The 17,564-nt window shown below is 33.7% G+C and overlaps 1 protein-coding gene across 1 annotated transcript in view; it reads left to right on the top strand.

Moving 5' to 3' along the window:
- The window catches only part of LOC150088109 (sodium-coupled monocarboxylate transporter 1-like), a 28,311-nt gene extending 15,372 nt beyond the window's left edge, over positions 1-12,939 (top strand). The window contains exons 2-3 of the mRNA XM_090370024.1: positions 12,638-12,792; positions 12,876-12,939. Coding sequence (XP_090226150.1) covers positions 12,638-12,792; positions 12,876-12,939 — 219 coding nt within the window. The remainder of the gene's footprint in view (positions 1-12,637; positions 12,793-12,875) is intronic.
- The last annotated feature ends 4,625 nt before the right edge of the window (positions 12,940-17,564 follow it).

Here is a 17,564-nt window from a genome sequence, read left to right as displayed (position 1 = left end):
TTTAAATCTATTTCATTTTTTATATCCATTTCATTTCTATAGCTTCTCCATCAGCATGAGTTTGCATAGAAACACAGTGTTTGGTACATGATCAGGTGTAGCCCCCTGATGAAATACCTGATCTATGTACCAATTTTTAATTTTTAATTCTTTAATTTTTATTTTATAATTTTAATTTTTATTTTATAATTTTTATCTCTATTACCCTCCCCTCTTTTTCTTTCAGCTTTTGTACATATGATTGGCCTGTTAATTCGGCATTAATTCAGATTTAATTCTACTTAATTTTATATAGGTTCTTAACATTCTTTTTTTCTTCAACTAGGTCGGCATTTTGTGTTTAATAACTTCTCCATCTATATTAATTTTTATTTTTATTTTATTTTATTTTACTTTCATCGGTGACACTTATTTATATACATGTATCCTGTTTTGCTGCTTTGCGCATTCAGGTACACGTACTGTTTTTCCTGTTTTTCCACTTCTTCGTTTTCATATTTCATATATATATATATATATTTATTATTATTATTATTATTATAAATATGTATATTTATTATTATTATTATTATAAATATATATATTCATTATATATATATATATATATATATATATAAATAAATAAATAAATAATAAATAAAAAATATATATAAAAAATATATATGCATAAAAAAAAAAAGGTAAAATAAAATCTTTATCCATTTCTTGCCCACAACTTTATGCAGTGCTGCCCAAAGTGGTCCACAAAGAGAAAAGGTGTATTGTCAAACAGAAGTAGTAATGTTATTCAAACATGATCGGCAGGAACAAGTTCTGATATAATTCTGAATTTTGTTAAACTGGAATGGTGTCAAAAGTCTCTGGTCGATGACGGTATCGCTGAGCAGAGGTTTAGTTGAATAGTCTTGATAAAGGATGAGTCAGAGAAGTGAAGCATCTGTTAAAATCTTTGCGTGTTCTTAAAAGCCACAGCAATTTTGTATATGACGTCATCAGGACGACGAGGCAGCGCACAGTTGTATTATGATTTATGATGCGTTTTCAGTTTCATTTCTTGAATTCACATTGAGGTTGAGAGACTTCCTGCGATTAAAAGCAGCATTGAAGAAGGTTTGAAGGGCCTGGAAATTGTTGACAGAAATGAGTATCTTCTCACCTCCGGGACACAGGTTGGGTACTGTTGCCTTAAGAGCCGATCTTAGATCCTCGTAAATGGAACATTCAAAAAGTACGTGAGGAGAGTCTTCCGGTAGCCCACATCTACAGGAGACTGTATTGGAAAGTCTGAATTGGTAGAGTTTTGCGTTAAGCGAACCGTGCCCAATTAGTATGTAGGAGGTAAACAGTGAGGGTGAAAACCATTTTCTGGTGGATGATGAGAGTAGTGCAGTTAGGTCGGGAACGAAATTTTTGGTGATAGCTCCTTTTTTGGCAGAATGATAGTGGAAGGTAGCCACAATATGAGATACAATAAAAAAACGATGCCTTTCACACTGTTTAATTTATGGATAGTAGTTTCAGTAATGGATAAACTATGATGTAGCTATGCCGATATTATATAACTACATAGAAGTGGAATGATAGCTCACATTTCATTTGTGTATTATCAACAGTTTTTTTTTATGTTTTTCGTTTCGTACATAATACATGATCCAATGAAACTTTAATCTTTATAGAATAACAGAAATATGACTTATTGATATTTTAATTTTCATATAGATTATTTTAACACATGACTGTATGGGTCATTTTTAAAACATGAGGGACGAATATTCCTATTCGGTCGTATATTTATATCAGTGTTATTATTTATAATGGTCGTCTATAAATAACAAATGTATCAAATATCTTAATAATATAGTTTCTTTCCATTTCATTTATTTATACCAGGCCATTTCATCATTTTGATTTGGCTATTGCATTGTGGATTAATTAATTAATTGTTTGTAACTGATTTAATTCATTACATATTTGTAATTCATCATTTTGAATTTAATTTATAAAATCAAAATGAAATTAGTGTACACTTTAATTATTCTTAATTATCATAATTATGCATGTAAAATTCAGACGTATTCTTATGTTTTTGCAGTTATTTTACACCTCATTCGTAATATATGCTCCTTCCCTTGTGTTGTCTCAAGGTAAGACAGTTTTTTTTATTTTTAGTGAAAATAACTTTTTTATATAAAAGTTTCATTATTTTCTTAAGTATTACAGTCTTTGAAACATCGTTATATATATTAAGCAATATTTCTAACTCCGTCTGTTGAATTACAAATAAAGAGTTTGCCTTCAAAATACGAGGAGATCAGAGTTTTGTAAACTGTTTTGTATACTGTATTCTGTAATGAATTAGATTAATCTTTTTAACTTTTAATTAAAGATAATCACAAAATTGATTATTTAAAAAGAGCTCCTTCGTCTTTTTATCTGGGTCACTTAATAAATATATTTTTTTAATTTAGAGCCATTTCAATGTACGAATAATCTTAGATATTTTTATTTCAAACTATATATATATATATATATATATATATAATTAAATTAAAACGACAGTAACTGTAAATATGTAAATAATATTTATGAGTCAATGCAGTTGCAAGCAATCATGCAAAGCACCCATAATGTCTATAATATTACAGATAATAGAAAGAATAAGCAAATAAATCCAACAATAATACCATCAGGGACCTAAGATAACGCAAAAAAAAAAAAAAAAAAAAAAAAAAAAAAATATCGCTTTTTACCGACAATCTAGATGACGTCAACTGGGGCCAACCACCCAGAATGAAGGCAAAAAACGACAAGAGGTTCTCTGTTTCTGTGATGATTAATATATGCTAAGTAATTTAAATCTAAACCAAATGTAAACCACTATAGGCCTAAAGTAAATCGAATATAAAACGAAAGATGATAATAAAAATTTTAGCAATATTAGAATCAAAGGTAGGAAATATAAGTAAAATATAAATGTAAGCATATATTAATCATCGTTGACCCGACGGAGAACGTAATTTAATGATTAAAATAAGATTAAATATATAATACATACTACATATTGACCGTATCTAGGACATAATGTAATAGTCGTCAAAATAATATGTGGTGCCCCCTATGTGATGGATACGGTAAAAATAATTAATTAAATTAAATTAACGCATTGAGAAACATGCAGATAGTAAGAAGAAAAACTAAAGGAGTAGGAATAATAGAACCTGAACTCCACAAAGGCGAAAAATAGTGGTATAGATAAGAAATAGTTTCTCCTACGTCCTCGGATTGCCCTAATAATTTCGGAGAAATAAAAATAAAGAGTGTAGGACAGTTTAAAGACATTACAAGATATAAGTTGTGGCACAACTTATATCTTGTAATGTCTTTAAACTGTCCTACACTCTTTATTTTTATTTCTCCGAAATTATTAGGGCAATCCGAGGACGTAGGAGAAACTATTTCTTATCTATACCACTATTTTTCGCCTTTGTGGAGTTCAGGTTCTATTATTCCTACTCCTTTAGTTTTTCTTCTTACTATCTGCATGTTTCTCAATGCGTTAATTTAATTTAATTAATTATTTTTACCGTATCCATCACATAGGGGGCACCACATATTATTTTGACGACTATTACATTATGTCCTAGATACGGTCAATATGTAGTATGTATTATATATTTAATCTTATTTTAATCATTAAATTACGTTCTCTGTCGGGTCAACGATGATTAATATATGCTTACATTTATATTTTACTTATATTTCCTACCTTTGATTCTAATATTGCTAAAATTTTTATTATCATCTTTCGTTTTATATTCGATTTACTTTAGGCCTATAGTGGTTTACATTTGGTTTAGATTTAAATTACTTAGCATATATTAATCATCACAGAAACAGAGAACCTCTTGTCGTTTTTTGCCTTCATTCTGGGTGGTTGGCCCCAGTTGACGTCATCTAGATTGTCGGTAAAAAGCGATATTTTTTTTTTTTTTTTTTTTTTTTTTTTTGCGTTATCTTAGGTCCCTGATGGTATTATTGTTGGATTTATTTGCTTATTCTTTCTATTATCTGTAATATTATAGACATTATGGGTGCTTTGCATGATTGCTTGCAACTGCATTGACTCATAAATATTGACTCATGTAATATTAATATTATATATATATATATATATATATATATATATATATATATATCTGATAATTAAAATAAATATGATATTTAAAATAAAAACATCAGCCAGTAGTACGGCAATACAACCCCGGGGGCTCACATCTAGTGAGTATGGGCTTGGCAAACCCAGGGTCCTGAGCTGGATATCATCATTCTTCTCTTTCTTGGTGATTCCTTTCTACTTTTCTCTCTCTCTCTCTCAGGGGGTAACTTGGGAATTTTTTTTTTTTTTTTTTTTGGCTGGTGCAGCCAGTGTTGCCAACTCTTAATAATATTTCCCTCTAGCCGCATACTCAAAATCCGCTATTTTTAGCACTTGACCCGCCAAATTTTTTAAATTTTCATTTGTTTGTACTTTGTAGTGAATAAAAACAAACAACCAAATAGTATATATAAATAGTTATTTATTTTTCCGTTTTTAATATAAAATCAATATCTAAAAATCTAAATTAATTTCGAAATTCAATACCTCTTCATCATATGCTTCTTGTGTACTTATTTTGCGAAGCACTTCTTCAGGTAAAACATAATTTTTACAACACTTTTCAACTCTTTTGAGCCCGTATCGTACTGATAAGATTGCATTAACCATGCCAACGCTTGTGTGTTTTGTGTTTTACTAGATTTAAGTTGCTGAATATTCTTTCCACATCTACATTGGATAATGGCAAAATTAAAATATCCAATGCAAATTGGCTAATTTCTTTAAATGGATTTTCACCGCTTGCATCTCGATATTTCGAAACTTCTTACCAAAAATTCATTGTATTGTAGATGTTTTCCATTTAACGAGAGTAATGTTTATATACTGTTGCTCAATTTTTTTCAATTTTTACTTCAGACAATTTTAAATTTTGTAATAAATTTATCAGTGGTTCTTTTTGTTGCTTTAATATATTGTTAACTGAGATTAATGATATTTTTTCTAATTCTTTTATGTTGTCCAGAAGGCGTTGGTTTAATTGTAGATACAAATCAATCAAGAAATTACGACCTCTCTCTCTTATTGCCATTTCATCTGATAAGTTTATTCATTATTAACTCATTTATTTTTCTTTCAAATTGGTAACCTAAATATGGCTTGGGTTCTAAATAATTATTAATGTCCTCTTCTATCCTTTCAATATGTGTATTTGGTAAAAACATTTTATTGGCAATCATCGACAATAGCGTGTTTAAATCGTGTAGTAATAATGTAGGATCAGCAGTATTTGTTTACTCTTTGTACTTCAGATAAGATAGGTTTTAAAAATAAAAGATAATTACTTTCATCTTTGAACATTGAATAAAGAAGTTCTGCAGTATAACATTTGTCAGTCAAACGAGTTATTTCAAAATGGGCTTTTAATTCAATATACTGTTCTAAAATTCTTGTTATAGCAACTTCAATGGATAACCACCTTGTTTGACACGAATGAACTAGACTTCTAGGGAATGTTTCGCGTGTTGCATGAGATACTGCTAATTGCAAAGAATGACATACGCATTTAATTAATATCAAGTTCGGTACATCGGACTTCAAATGTGTATAAACGCTGTTATTAACTCCAATCATAACGCTAGCATTATCTGTCCCAATGCCCACAAGATTATTTAAAGAAAGTTTAAATTTTTCCAGCGTTATTTTAATTGAATTTGAAATATTTTCAGCGTTACATTGATCTAATTCTACAAGAGCTAAGAACGTAGAAAGTCTTTTATCGAATTGCTCATCGTAATACCCAATTGCAATACCTAATAGTTTTGTCACACTAATATCGTTTGATTCATCTAGTAACAAACTATAATTTGAAAAATCATCGAGCACTGACTTCAATAAATCTTTCTGAAAGTGGGGGTGTACGATATATTTGATAATGCCGCTGCATTTTGTTCGATGAGTTTTGGCTGTTTGATCTTGGAATGCATTCTTACATAATTCACCAAGGTGGTCTATTGCCAGTATTGAAGAGTGAGCACAAACAAACAAACTTAACTTTGCTTCAGCTTCCACTGTTTGTAAATTCTTGGTGGGAAAATTTAATTTAGATTGGTTGCCTGATCTATTAGGTGAAAATGGTTCTTCTACTGACTTAATATGTTTGAAAGTTTTTAAATGACTTTTAATGTCCGAAATTTTAGCAGTAAAATCAGACTTACATCTTGCTCCAGTTGGATGTTTTGGAATCTCTACTAACCAGTCTTTGAATTGCGGAAAAGCTAACCATTCCTTCCGAAAATTTTGGGTATATTTCGTTTTGTTTTTGTCCGCCATCCCGTAAGGTAAGGCTTATGGCCAGTCCGCCTCTATCGATAGAGAAAAAAATTTGAAATCGTGAAACGCTTTGAGCGAAATGAAAGACCGTGTGATATTGCACGTGCTACAGACCTAAATGAGGGATCGCCGAGAATTACAAAGAATGCAGAGAAAATAAAAACAACTTTCATAGCGGGAACAACTCAAAGTGTAATTAAAATCCATTAACATACAAAGAATTGGAAGAGATGAAATGGCTGTTATCTGTTTGGATAGAAAATCAAACAAAAAACAAGTTTGCTTACGATAAAAGCAAAAGCATTAGCAATATTTTATTACGACCTTTACGTAATAAAAAAAATACGTAATAATCGTAATAAAATACGTAAGTATTTTTTTACGATTATTTATTGTGTTTGGTAATGTTTTGGTTACAAATGTGTGTTCAGTCTTGGGTGGTCGGCACCTAACCCAATTTTTCCCATAGGGCCTGTTGTTTTTATTGCACGAGGGTTTCTAGGAACACAACTATCGTGCTATACGAGGACTGACTATACTAAGATATTATTACACTGTGGTTATTAGAAATAATTATTACTTATTACTCTGTAGTTATTAGAAACGTTGAAAGAGATGTCGGTAATTCGGATCGCATTTCTTGGAAGCCAAACAAATACGACGAAGAAAAATTATCCAATGCCATTCCTTCGCGCGGTTTCAAAAAAAAGGCGTCATTAGAATTTTTCCCACATTTTTAGATTTGATCCAACAATTTAAAGCTATGACCCAATGATCAGGTCGTTTGACCGCGAGCGTAACTACGTAAAATTGTTGGGGTTCTCCTCAGGGAAATCCAGAATAATATAAAACCGATTCTTCGCTTTATAAAAAAAAACTATGAAATATGTTATCCCTATTATTTCAATTATGAATTATTTTTATTGTTAATTAAATAATTAATTGAACAATTAATTTAATATTTCTTAAATGAATATTTCTTAATTTAAATGTTACATTGCCAAAATACATAAAATGCTAAACATTTATACTCTTCCCGCTAAAAAATCCGCTATCCGCTATTTCATATTTTTATCCGCTAAACCTGAAGCAATTCCGCTAAATCTAGCGGGAAAACCGCTAAAATGGCAACACTGGGTGCAGCATAAGCCTCAGGCTTCCTTGTACCATATGGCCATTAATAATAATAATAATAATAATAATAATAATAATAATGCAGAGCGAAACGAAACGCAAAATAATATAAAATAATCAAACAGGGAAGGGAAAATAGAGATAATAGGTAGTCGATAATCCCCTGTAAAATTTAGTCATTAAACCCAATTAATAAAAAATGTAAATTTAAAATAATGCCAATTATAAATAATTTAGCGGTACCCCCCTCGAAGGTACCAGTTCCAAAAAACGTGAAATATCACCAAAAAAGGGTTAAAGAAACTACCAAAAAACTAAAATATCAAAATGATAGACTGACCATCATGCCCCATATCGACAGAGGACCACGAGGCCAATAATGGTCATGGAATCGCTGCATTTCAATCGTCATACAAATCATCGCAAAGGCAGAAATATCGAAGAACCAAACCACCCTTCCATTCTCCGATAGATCAACGAATGCAGAGGGTTTGCATGGCGGTGGTCCTTATGCAGCGAAAAATAAACTATAGAACAGAGAACACTCTTAATCAGAGCCACACCACTGACATAATGCAAGCTTAACCAGCTTATATAATAGAAAGGAAAAGAATAGATGGCGGCACAGGCGCTGCTTATTTAGCATATCAACCCACTACTACCACTAATTTATATTATATGAGGTAAAAGTTACGCAAAAAAGTTAGGTTTTTTATTAATTGGGTTTAATGACTAAATTTTACAGGGGATTATCGACTACCTATTATCTCTATTTTCCCTTCCCTGTTTGATTATTTTATATTATTTTGCGTTTCGTTTCGCTCTGCATTATTGCCGTACTACTGGCTGATGTTTTTATTTTAAATATCATATTTATTTTAATTATCAGATATAATTAGGCATCATGTGGAGGATGTGCATTTGCTGCCTCTAATGATAGCTACATAGCCATATTTATTTATTTTTATTACTTTTGCCTAACTTTTACCTCATATAATATATATATATATATAAATAAAATTTAGTATTTACCATGTAGGCTGTTTGCGCTTTTGGATTATATTTACACACGCTTCTTTTGCATTGATAAAAGCTGTGGTTAAAATTTATTAAAAAAATCGCCTTTTTCTTTATTTTTTAGTTTCTGGATTGAATCTTTGGTTCAGTGTACTTAGTATTGGTGTGGTGTGTACTTTCTACACTGCTCTAGTAAGTCTAATTTTTATTCCGTTTTATAATTACGTGATTCATAAGTGATGCTCATCAGTTCAAATCATTACACTATTATATATATCGTCCTAATAATAGTGTTAAAATTGAGAGTAAAGCATTTTAATCAAAAATGCTTCACTCTTTCCTCTATGTGTGCATAGTTTACATAGCTCTGTAAACTTCCTATGTTATGATTAATATGATTGCATGTTTTTTAGACACACACACACATAGCTATGTTTACTATTATACTACTTATTACACTGCGCTCCTCTCTTCCTTAAGCAATCAACAGTTAAATTACTTCACTTTACAGAGCCATAATTTCTTTGCAGATTTTTATTGGTTTCTTACTTTTAGTTCGTAAGAAATGATTGACTCGTTACATTTCTTCTATTTATGTACGGGTCTATGTGACTGGTCATTTCTAATACATTGCATAGTCATATCTGTAAGGGAGTCAATCAGATCTGTATGCAGCGATGTAGACTATAAGGTAGGAACTGACAGGGGGTACACTTTTATACGCTCGCAATGCCTTATATCCAAATGTACCTCACGCCATTTCCATTCCGTACTTCGCAAGTGTGATTCTCCGCCGGTGAAACGTATTAAAGAAACTTCCTTGGAATGCAGTATTGGATCCAACATTGGATGAAAAGAATCATGGGAATGCCATTCATCCCCAGGATCGTTCCCCACATGAATTTCAAATCTGTCCCATGGAAATAGCAATTTCTCATCAAGAATCTGCCCTCTCTCTCTCTCTCTCTCTCCCTCTCTCTCTCTCTCTCTCTCTCTCTCTCTCTCTCTCTCTCTCTCTCTCTCTCTCTCTCTCTCTCTCTCTCTCAAGCATTCCAGATAATTCGCCTATCATCCCTAAGAACTAGAAATAATACTAATGCATTTGCACTAACAATCTGTGTAATCTATCAAGACTAGAATGCGTTTCCTACATTCTCACCATATACAACCAGCTCGGATTTGATTCCGAGAAGCTATGCGCATACAAGTTACGTAAGAAGCAAACTTTGGCTGAAACGTATTCACTCTTTTAAATCTATAACTGGTGATTTTCCCACTTCGGACTACTACTTGTGATTAACTGTTTACTGAAATAACCTAATTCGCTTAATTTGAATCATTAAAGTTTGATTTAGATTATCAGCAAAGTCGTTATTTTGTGTTAATTTCACCTTTATTTAGTTTACAAAACTTGCCATTCAAAGCTTGTTACGAAACAAGCCTTGAATGGTTTACTTTGTAAAGATCCATCAAGAGTTATATAAATTTTAATGATAATTTTGTGAAATTTATAACTAATTTTTAATTAATGTGACTTTTTAATGTACATCCTCTATCCCTGTAGATGTTTAGGGCTGAACCCATTAGTGGTTTAACTGATATACGAGGGGCGTTTGAAAAGTTAGTGGCCTGAGTATGAAATTATTTGATGAGTCTGGTAACATGTTACCTTTCAACATAGTCCTCTTTGCAGTAAATACACTTTTTCCACCGACGCTACAATTCCTTTATTCCAGCTGCGAAGAAAGTTTTCTCTTGTTCCTCCAGGAATGCATCCACTGCAGCAATGACGTGACTCTCGGTGAGAAAATGGATGCCAGCCAGGTATTTTTTTCAAATTATTATTATCCCATCCCCTTGGACCTTCGCCATATTCACCAGATCTAGTCTGGTGAATATGGGGAGAGTCCAAGATTTCAAAGCCGCACCCATGCGGTGCAGTGATGGAAATGACAGTCTTGTGATCAGGCGCGTTGTTCAAGTGAAACAGGACTCCTTACTGAGTTTTTCTTGGCGTTTCTCTTTGATATTTCCACTCAAATACCTCCCAATTTCTGCGTAATATACCCCTGTGATTGCCTGGCCTTTCCCAAGGAAATCCATTAGCATCACTTCATCAACATCCCAAAAAACCGATGCCATACTTTGCAGAAAGAATCAACTTGACTTTCTTTGTAGGTGGAGAAGAGCTGTGTTTTTGGACTGATCCTTTGTCTCTGGCTGCAAGTGAATCTGCGTGAAATTGTGGATCTGCGTGAAAACGATACAAAAGTTTACTTGACAGTTCATGTGTGTTTTTGACATGCTGTCAACAACTTTTGGACCCATTGTGCTGACACCTTTTTCATAGCTCGAACCTCTGTTATTAGGTGGTACACAGGTTCGAATAAGATTCCCACCAGATCATGCGCACTGTCAACAACGTCGGGAGTGATGGACGTTGCAGATCTTCCACAGCGTGGGTCATCTTCAAGACTCTATCGCTCTCGTTTAAATCCTGCTGCCCGCTTCTTAACCATGGAATAGGAAGGGTATCGTTACCCAGTGTTGTTACCATATCCCCACGAATTGCTTTCGGCGTTAGTCCCTTTTTTCCCAAATATTGGATGGCTGCACGTTAACTGATTTTGCCCATCTTTCATAAGTCACAAACTTTGTTGACTTCTATACCTGTAATTTAATAAATAAAAAAAAAGACTAATGAAATTGTATGAAACTTGGCGGGTTACTATTTGAAGTGTTATTTATCAAGTATATAAAATTTTAACACTGTACCACTACAAAAGTTACTTTTGTACTCGGGCCCTTTCATACTCGGGCCAATAACTTTTCAAGCGCTCCTCATAAGTAAACCTTTATTTATTTTATATAATAAATAAATAAAATACTCGCTTACTTGAAATGTGATCCTTTGAAGTGGCAATATCAGTCCAATCACCACAATATTAAAAGTAGGGTTACGATTTTTCTAAAATTTTAAGGGGAATAAGCATTGTGTATTTTCTACAGAACCTTCAGTTATTCGTTCCTCGCTGCTGCATTTCGTTTTTATTATAAGTGCGCAGCATATTCCGTAAGCAGGATATCACGATAAAAAAATTGAATTCATTCCTTTAGCTACAGTTGATATAACTTGAACTCTGAGCTTGCCATTTAGTGATAAAATTTATGAGTTGTTTATTGCTCTGTCTCCTATTGTCGTTTTGAGTGAGAACTAGATAAAGAAATGCCTGCTTTGGAGACAAGTTTCGTTCTTAATAAGTATTAGCTGTTGTAAAGTACTAACTGCGATATTAAGTAGAAATAATTTTGTGAAGAAATGAAATTGGTTATGATGAAATGAATCCAATAAGGATTAAAGAGTCATTTTTAGTTCTCTCCAGGAAAATTCTCTCCTCTAAGTGCATAAAATCATCTTATAATTATGCTTAATTTAGTTTCAGATGGATGAGAGAAAGTCAATTTAAATTTTCCTCCATCCTCATCTTCCTAAAGCTTTTTAGGTCTTCAGATTTTTACCTCAAAGCTGAAAAAGAAAAATTCAAAATAAATCACTTGAACTCCGCTCCGCCTACCCGAAATAGCCTATTTTAATTAATCTCAACTAACTTAACAAGTTATAATTAAAAATAACTGAAAATTCTTCGAAACACCGAATTTTTCTTGGATATAGTGAATCTGTTTTTCCTTGCTTAAAATCTGGTTTTCCGTACTGAAAAAAAAGCATAATTACCTATAGAACACACCCAGTTTGAAGACATAATATACAGACACCTCATGGCCATAGTTATCTCAATGAAAACGCTGAACAGCCCAACTCAATTGATGAATCGTCTAGCGACAGCAAGTAAATAATTTTCTAGAACATTCTAGTGAAAACCTGAAAATGCAAAATATTTAGGAACAGCTCACTGTGAATTAACAACCTAAGTTGTTTTATATAAGTGAAGTTCTTACTCCATTACTAAGACATATCTATCTCCTTCATGAAATTGGTGGTGTTAACTTGCTTTACATATAACGATAAATATACAATCAGCTTTTTTTTCATTCTTGTAGGGAGGAATAAAAGCAGTTATATGGACAGATGTACTCCAAACCATCATCATAGTTGGAGCAATGCTCACCATCGTGATCAAAGGTATTCATGACGTCGGTGGAATCAATATTGTGTGGTCTACGGCGGTGAAAGGGCAACGGATAGAGTTTATCAAGTAAGAGAAGAAACGTGAGGGAGAGAGAGATTTTTTCGGTAACTGTTGATAACACTCTTAATATTATCGTTAATGTTTACCAGGTTCAGATCAGTAGCAGGCATCTTCAGGATATATTTTGCATTCGCACCTGTTTCCAAAATTTAAGCAACGCATCTGCTTTGAGCACATTTTCCACATACAGTGTAAACATGCAAGGAACGAATCAAAATTATTACTTGGATTTCACATACCTGATGCAGATTAACGTACCCAGATTCCACTGTGATATAGCGCCCTCGTGGACAGCACAGTTAGTAGGGGTCGCCGTCCATCCTATCGATGATGGAAGGAATTTTTATGGGTCTTTTTCACAACGTGGTTGAGTTAGTCGGTCTCAGGCGAGGGGAGCATGATTTTCCCCCCGAAACTCGTGTTTTCATCCAGCAAACAGAAGATCAACCTCAAAACACACGCTATTTACGCGGAGCAACATGGCTTTAGTTGCCGATGCTCCTAAAACCCAACAAACAACAACAACAACTGTGATGTAGTCTATCCACCAACCACACTTAATCAGTAAACGTGGCAAAGAAGCAAGCTTAATCCTCGTTTAATGAAATAAACACTCGCTTCAGATTGCCAATGTTTTAAGGAGATCTGAAAAGAAACACCTGCTTCAAAGTTTGCTTTGAGAGCCACTGGATAGCGTTAGGCTGGTCAGTCTCAAGAGGATGTAGCCAGATGGCTTCATGTTTATTGTGTGGCTGTCAAGAGACTTTGGAGAAGGGTCCAAGAATCAGTGACGAGCACCAGAAGACCTGGTGCAGGTTGTCCGAGGGAAACAACTTTGAACGAAGTCGGTACTTTTGACCATTGGCACCACGTTTATAACAGTATCACGACTGCAATCGGACTTGGCATCCATACAGAAACATCTGTGTCTGCCTCTAACATACAAAAAATATTGCCCGAGGATTGTCTCTATGAAAGAATAAACGACGAACACCTCTACATTACAGAAAAGAGCGCTTCATTTGGTATAGACGGCATGTTTCCTAGAACGGTGTGTTTTGTGTTTACTAATGATTACAGATTTGCTCACGCAGTGACTGTAGAAGCACACTTACCTAGAGGGAGCCAAGGATGCTGTATTTCTCTAATAGCAACATTGAAAAGAACACTTATGGGAGTGAGGTTACACCATTGAATGTATTATACGGCCATGATATTTTTTTCCTAATACACTTAACAAAATATTTGTCAGGGTTCCTTTCAGATCAAAACTAATAATACAGCAAGCATAGTGCCAAAATCGACCTGAGAAATCTAGATGTAAAATAATAATAAAATGCAATAATTTTATACCCTAACAATTAATTTAAATAAGATGATTACAAAGAAATATTGTTTCGAAATTCAATATCTTCAGTTGATTCAATCAATTCTTATTTCAGTGTTGATCCTGACCCCAGGGAACGCCATACCACATGGAGTATAATAATAGGCGGCTTCTTTACATGGTTAGCCATTTATGCAGTGAATCAATCTTTTTTCCAGAGGATTAGTTCAATCTCTACTCTACGAGGAGCCAAAATGTGAGTATCACTTTTGATGAATGATTACCAAGTATTAAAAAAAGCAGTTTAATTAAATGTATTTAAACTACGTCATCAACCTCAAAGTGGGAAAGAAATTGTAATGCAAAGTTAGAACTGAGAGATCAACTGGGAGCAAACAAAATGTTGGGCAATAGGAGATCATGACATACCGAAACATGTTGTAAAATCTGATTGGGAACTGGATCAGATCCAGATGTCATACTACGTTCCATGAAATGCACTGATAGAACAGTTTACTGTTAAAGTAGATGGATCCATTAAATGAACCAAGCCCTCGATACTAGCACAGTGGTTATAATCGCTTTTCTTCCAGACTGTGTGGAAAAATCTGAATTCGAGTCGCGTCTAGATTAAAGAAACTGTTATGGGCTTTTAACACTATTACCAAGTTAGTCGGTATCAATGAGGGTTGTATGATTTCTTCTCTAGAAAACTTTTGTTTCTTATTGAGCAAACAAGCAAACTGACCTCAGAACAACCAAAATAACCTTTAAATCAAGTCTTACTTACGAGTGTAATTGGAATCATGCTGAAAGAAATGAGTATTACACCTGCTCTTCAATTAAACTATGAACTACAAGTCCCCAGTGCTTTTTTTTCCAGAACTGCAATTAATTTTTTTATGATAATTTTCATTGACATCCTTTGAACAATGATTGTACCAAACACACTGAAGAGCAAATTATTCTTTCTGAAAGCTGATGGGGATCTAAGAACGCGTCCCCGTCATCGTCCAGATTATTCGAAATAATGCTTTTTTTTACAATTTAATTTCCTCAATACCAAGATTTTTATGATATTCCCAAACACGATAGATTATTAAACCTAGACCACTGGAGTATTGGAAGTGGATAGACATGAAAGCAGAAAATGCATATTAATATTCAACTTTTTTTGCATACCCGAAGATCGCAATTTTCAGAAAATAAATAGAAGGGACAGTAAGTAAAGAGGAAAAAAATGGAGGAAAATTTACTTCGGTAATTGGGATTCAACTGTAAATAGATGGAATTTGATTGCTACCCATTCTAATAGTTTTAAAAGAAAGGGGTGCCATTTCAAAAGAAAAATACAGATGGAAATATCTGTAGAACAGAATATCATCAAATAACCTGTTTATCACTTTATTTTCAATAGTGTTTAGTATTTTAAGGATGTCTGGAAACACACTGTAGTTGTTGAAATATAAATCTATGAAAAACGGATTTCAGGTTTGCACATCATAAAAAAATGAAGTTAATAGAAAAGAAAGTCATGTTTGGCGTATGAGGTACAAATTTTACATGTCTGCGCCAAAAACAATTGAGATTCAGGTTATCCCAAGTGGAGGTATTTTATTCTGTCTAGAAATCTGTTACTGGATTTCACTATACTTTTATAAGTATTGAGATAAGAACAGTAGTGCGACAATAAGTAAACAGCTGAAACATTGGATGAAATTACAGGTACTTTGTAAACAACCAGTACCAAAATCTACTAAATTATCTCTAAATAGCAAAACTATTCAAGGCAACACGTAATTTAAATAGCTGTGTTGCTTTACTTTCACTTTGTCTGCCAGTAGATCTTATTCACCAGAATGTAATTTTTCTGATTTTCAGTGCCACTTGGATAAATCTTCCAGCAAACATATTAAATGTGATCCTCACCTGTTTGATTGGACTCGTGGTTTATGCTAGCTACCATAACTGTGACCCGATAATGACGAAAAAAGTTGATACACCGAATCAGGTAAGTTGGATACCAAGATTCTTATTAACTGGCAGCAAGCCTCCTAAAATAGTTCATTATTAATTAAAAAAGATAAAAACTTTTTCTCTTTTACGTGATTTTTCCGCCTTATTACTATCCATGAGCTGTTGAATTAGGACAAAAGCATAAAATAAATATAGTAAAACTTCAAAAATCCGCGAACTTTTGAATATTTCTCCGAGGGAAGTCGAACGCAGAGGGGAAATAGGCTACCTGGACTTAAAAAAAAAACACAACAGGCATCATTATGCATTGCTTTTCATTAATAATTTCCAAACAATTTTTTTAGGTTGCTATCGTTCATTCATTCAGGCTACTATCAGTCACGGGTTAACATTTTGGCGACTATGTTCTGTGGATATTATAGGGATCAGAACTACTGTATCATCTAATAAAAATGACGAAGTCCCTCGAATACTGAGGCAATAAGCATAACTTTCAAAAAACCGAAAGTGTTGTCCCCGAGGATGCCTGATTTAAAGGTTCTACTGTTCGCGATTACCAAATTCTTGTGAATTACTTCATTTTAAGTCAGAAATGACATGAAGCACGGTGTTATCCATTGTGACGCTACCAATTAACACCGTGCCGCTTAAATTAATCTGTGTTAATTTAGCGATATCTTCCCTGTTTCTCCAAGTTTCGGAACAAATGAAGGATCCTCTCTGGAACCTTTACTCTTTGCCATCTAAATCCAACCATCCTAAAATAGTAAATGGGACTGTTAGTAAAAATTTTCTTATCCAAAATTTTAGAATGGCTATAAGTTGAAAATGAACATAAGTAGGATACAGAGCCATTGGTTAGGTAAATGTGGCACATATTATTACTAGCTACAAAAGAAGACCGAATATTGACAATTCAGTTTGTCGAAAAGGCTTTTAAGGTGCCCAGACCATATGTACGAGCAGCTAATACTGAATTGAATGAGTTTGGCAGAAATGTTGTTGTTATTGGGTTTTAGGAGCATCGGCGACTAAGGCCAAGTTGCTCCGTGTATATTGCCTGTGAATTGCGTGTGTTCTGAGGTCGACTTTCTGTTTTCTGGACGAAAAACTCCAGTTTCCGGAAGAAAAACCATGTTACCCACGCTTGAGACCGATTAACACAGCCAATTTGTGAAAAAGACCCATAAAAATTCCTCCCGTCATCGACGGGTTTCTAACTCGGGTCTTTTCCACCCGGTGTGCGGAGGACGGAGATCCTACCAATTATACTACCTGCGAAGGGCTTGCAGTGATCGCACCGTTGGACTCCGTGAGTTTGGATGGCCAGCCTACAAATTGCTGGTCATATTTACGAAATTCTAGGAGAGTTCGTCGATGTCGGAACCAGTTGACAGCACAACACACCAACAACCGTCATCCAAGTTCTGGAGTATCCAGAAAAATATCAGAATGTGATGACCCAATAATTTGC

Source organism: Mastigoproctus giganteus, chromosome 3 (assembly GCF_048544385.1).
Source record: "Mastigoproctus giganteus isolate SK-2022 chromosome 3, ASM4854438v1, whole genome shotgun sequence".
NCBI classification, from domain to species: Eukaryota; Metazoa; Arthropoda; class Arachnida; order Uropygi; family Thelyphonidae; genus Mastigoproctus; species Mastigoproctus giganteus.
This window is presented reverse-complemented; position numbering and strand designations above follow the sequence as displayed.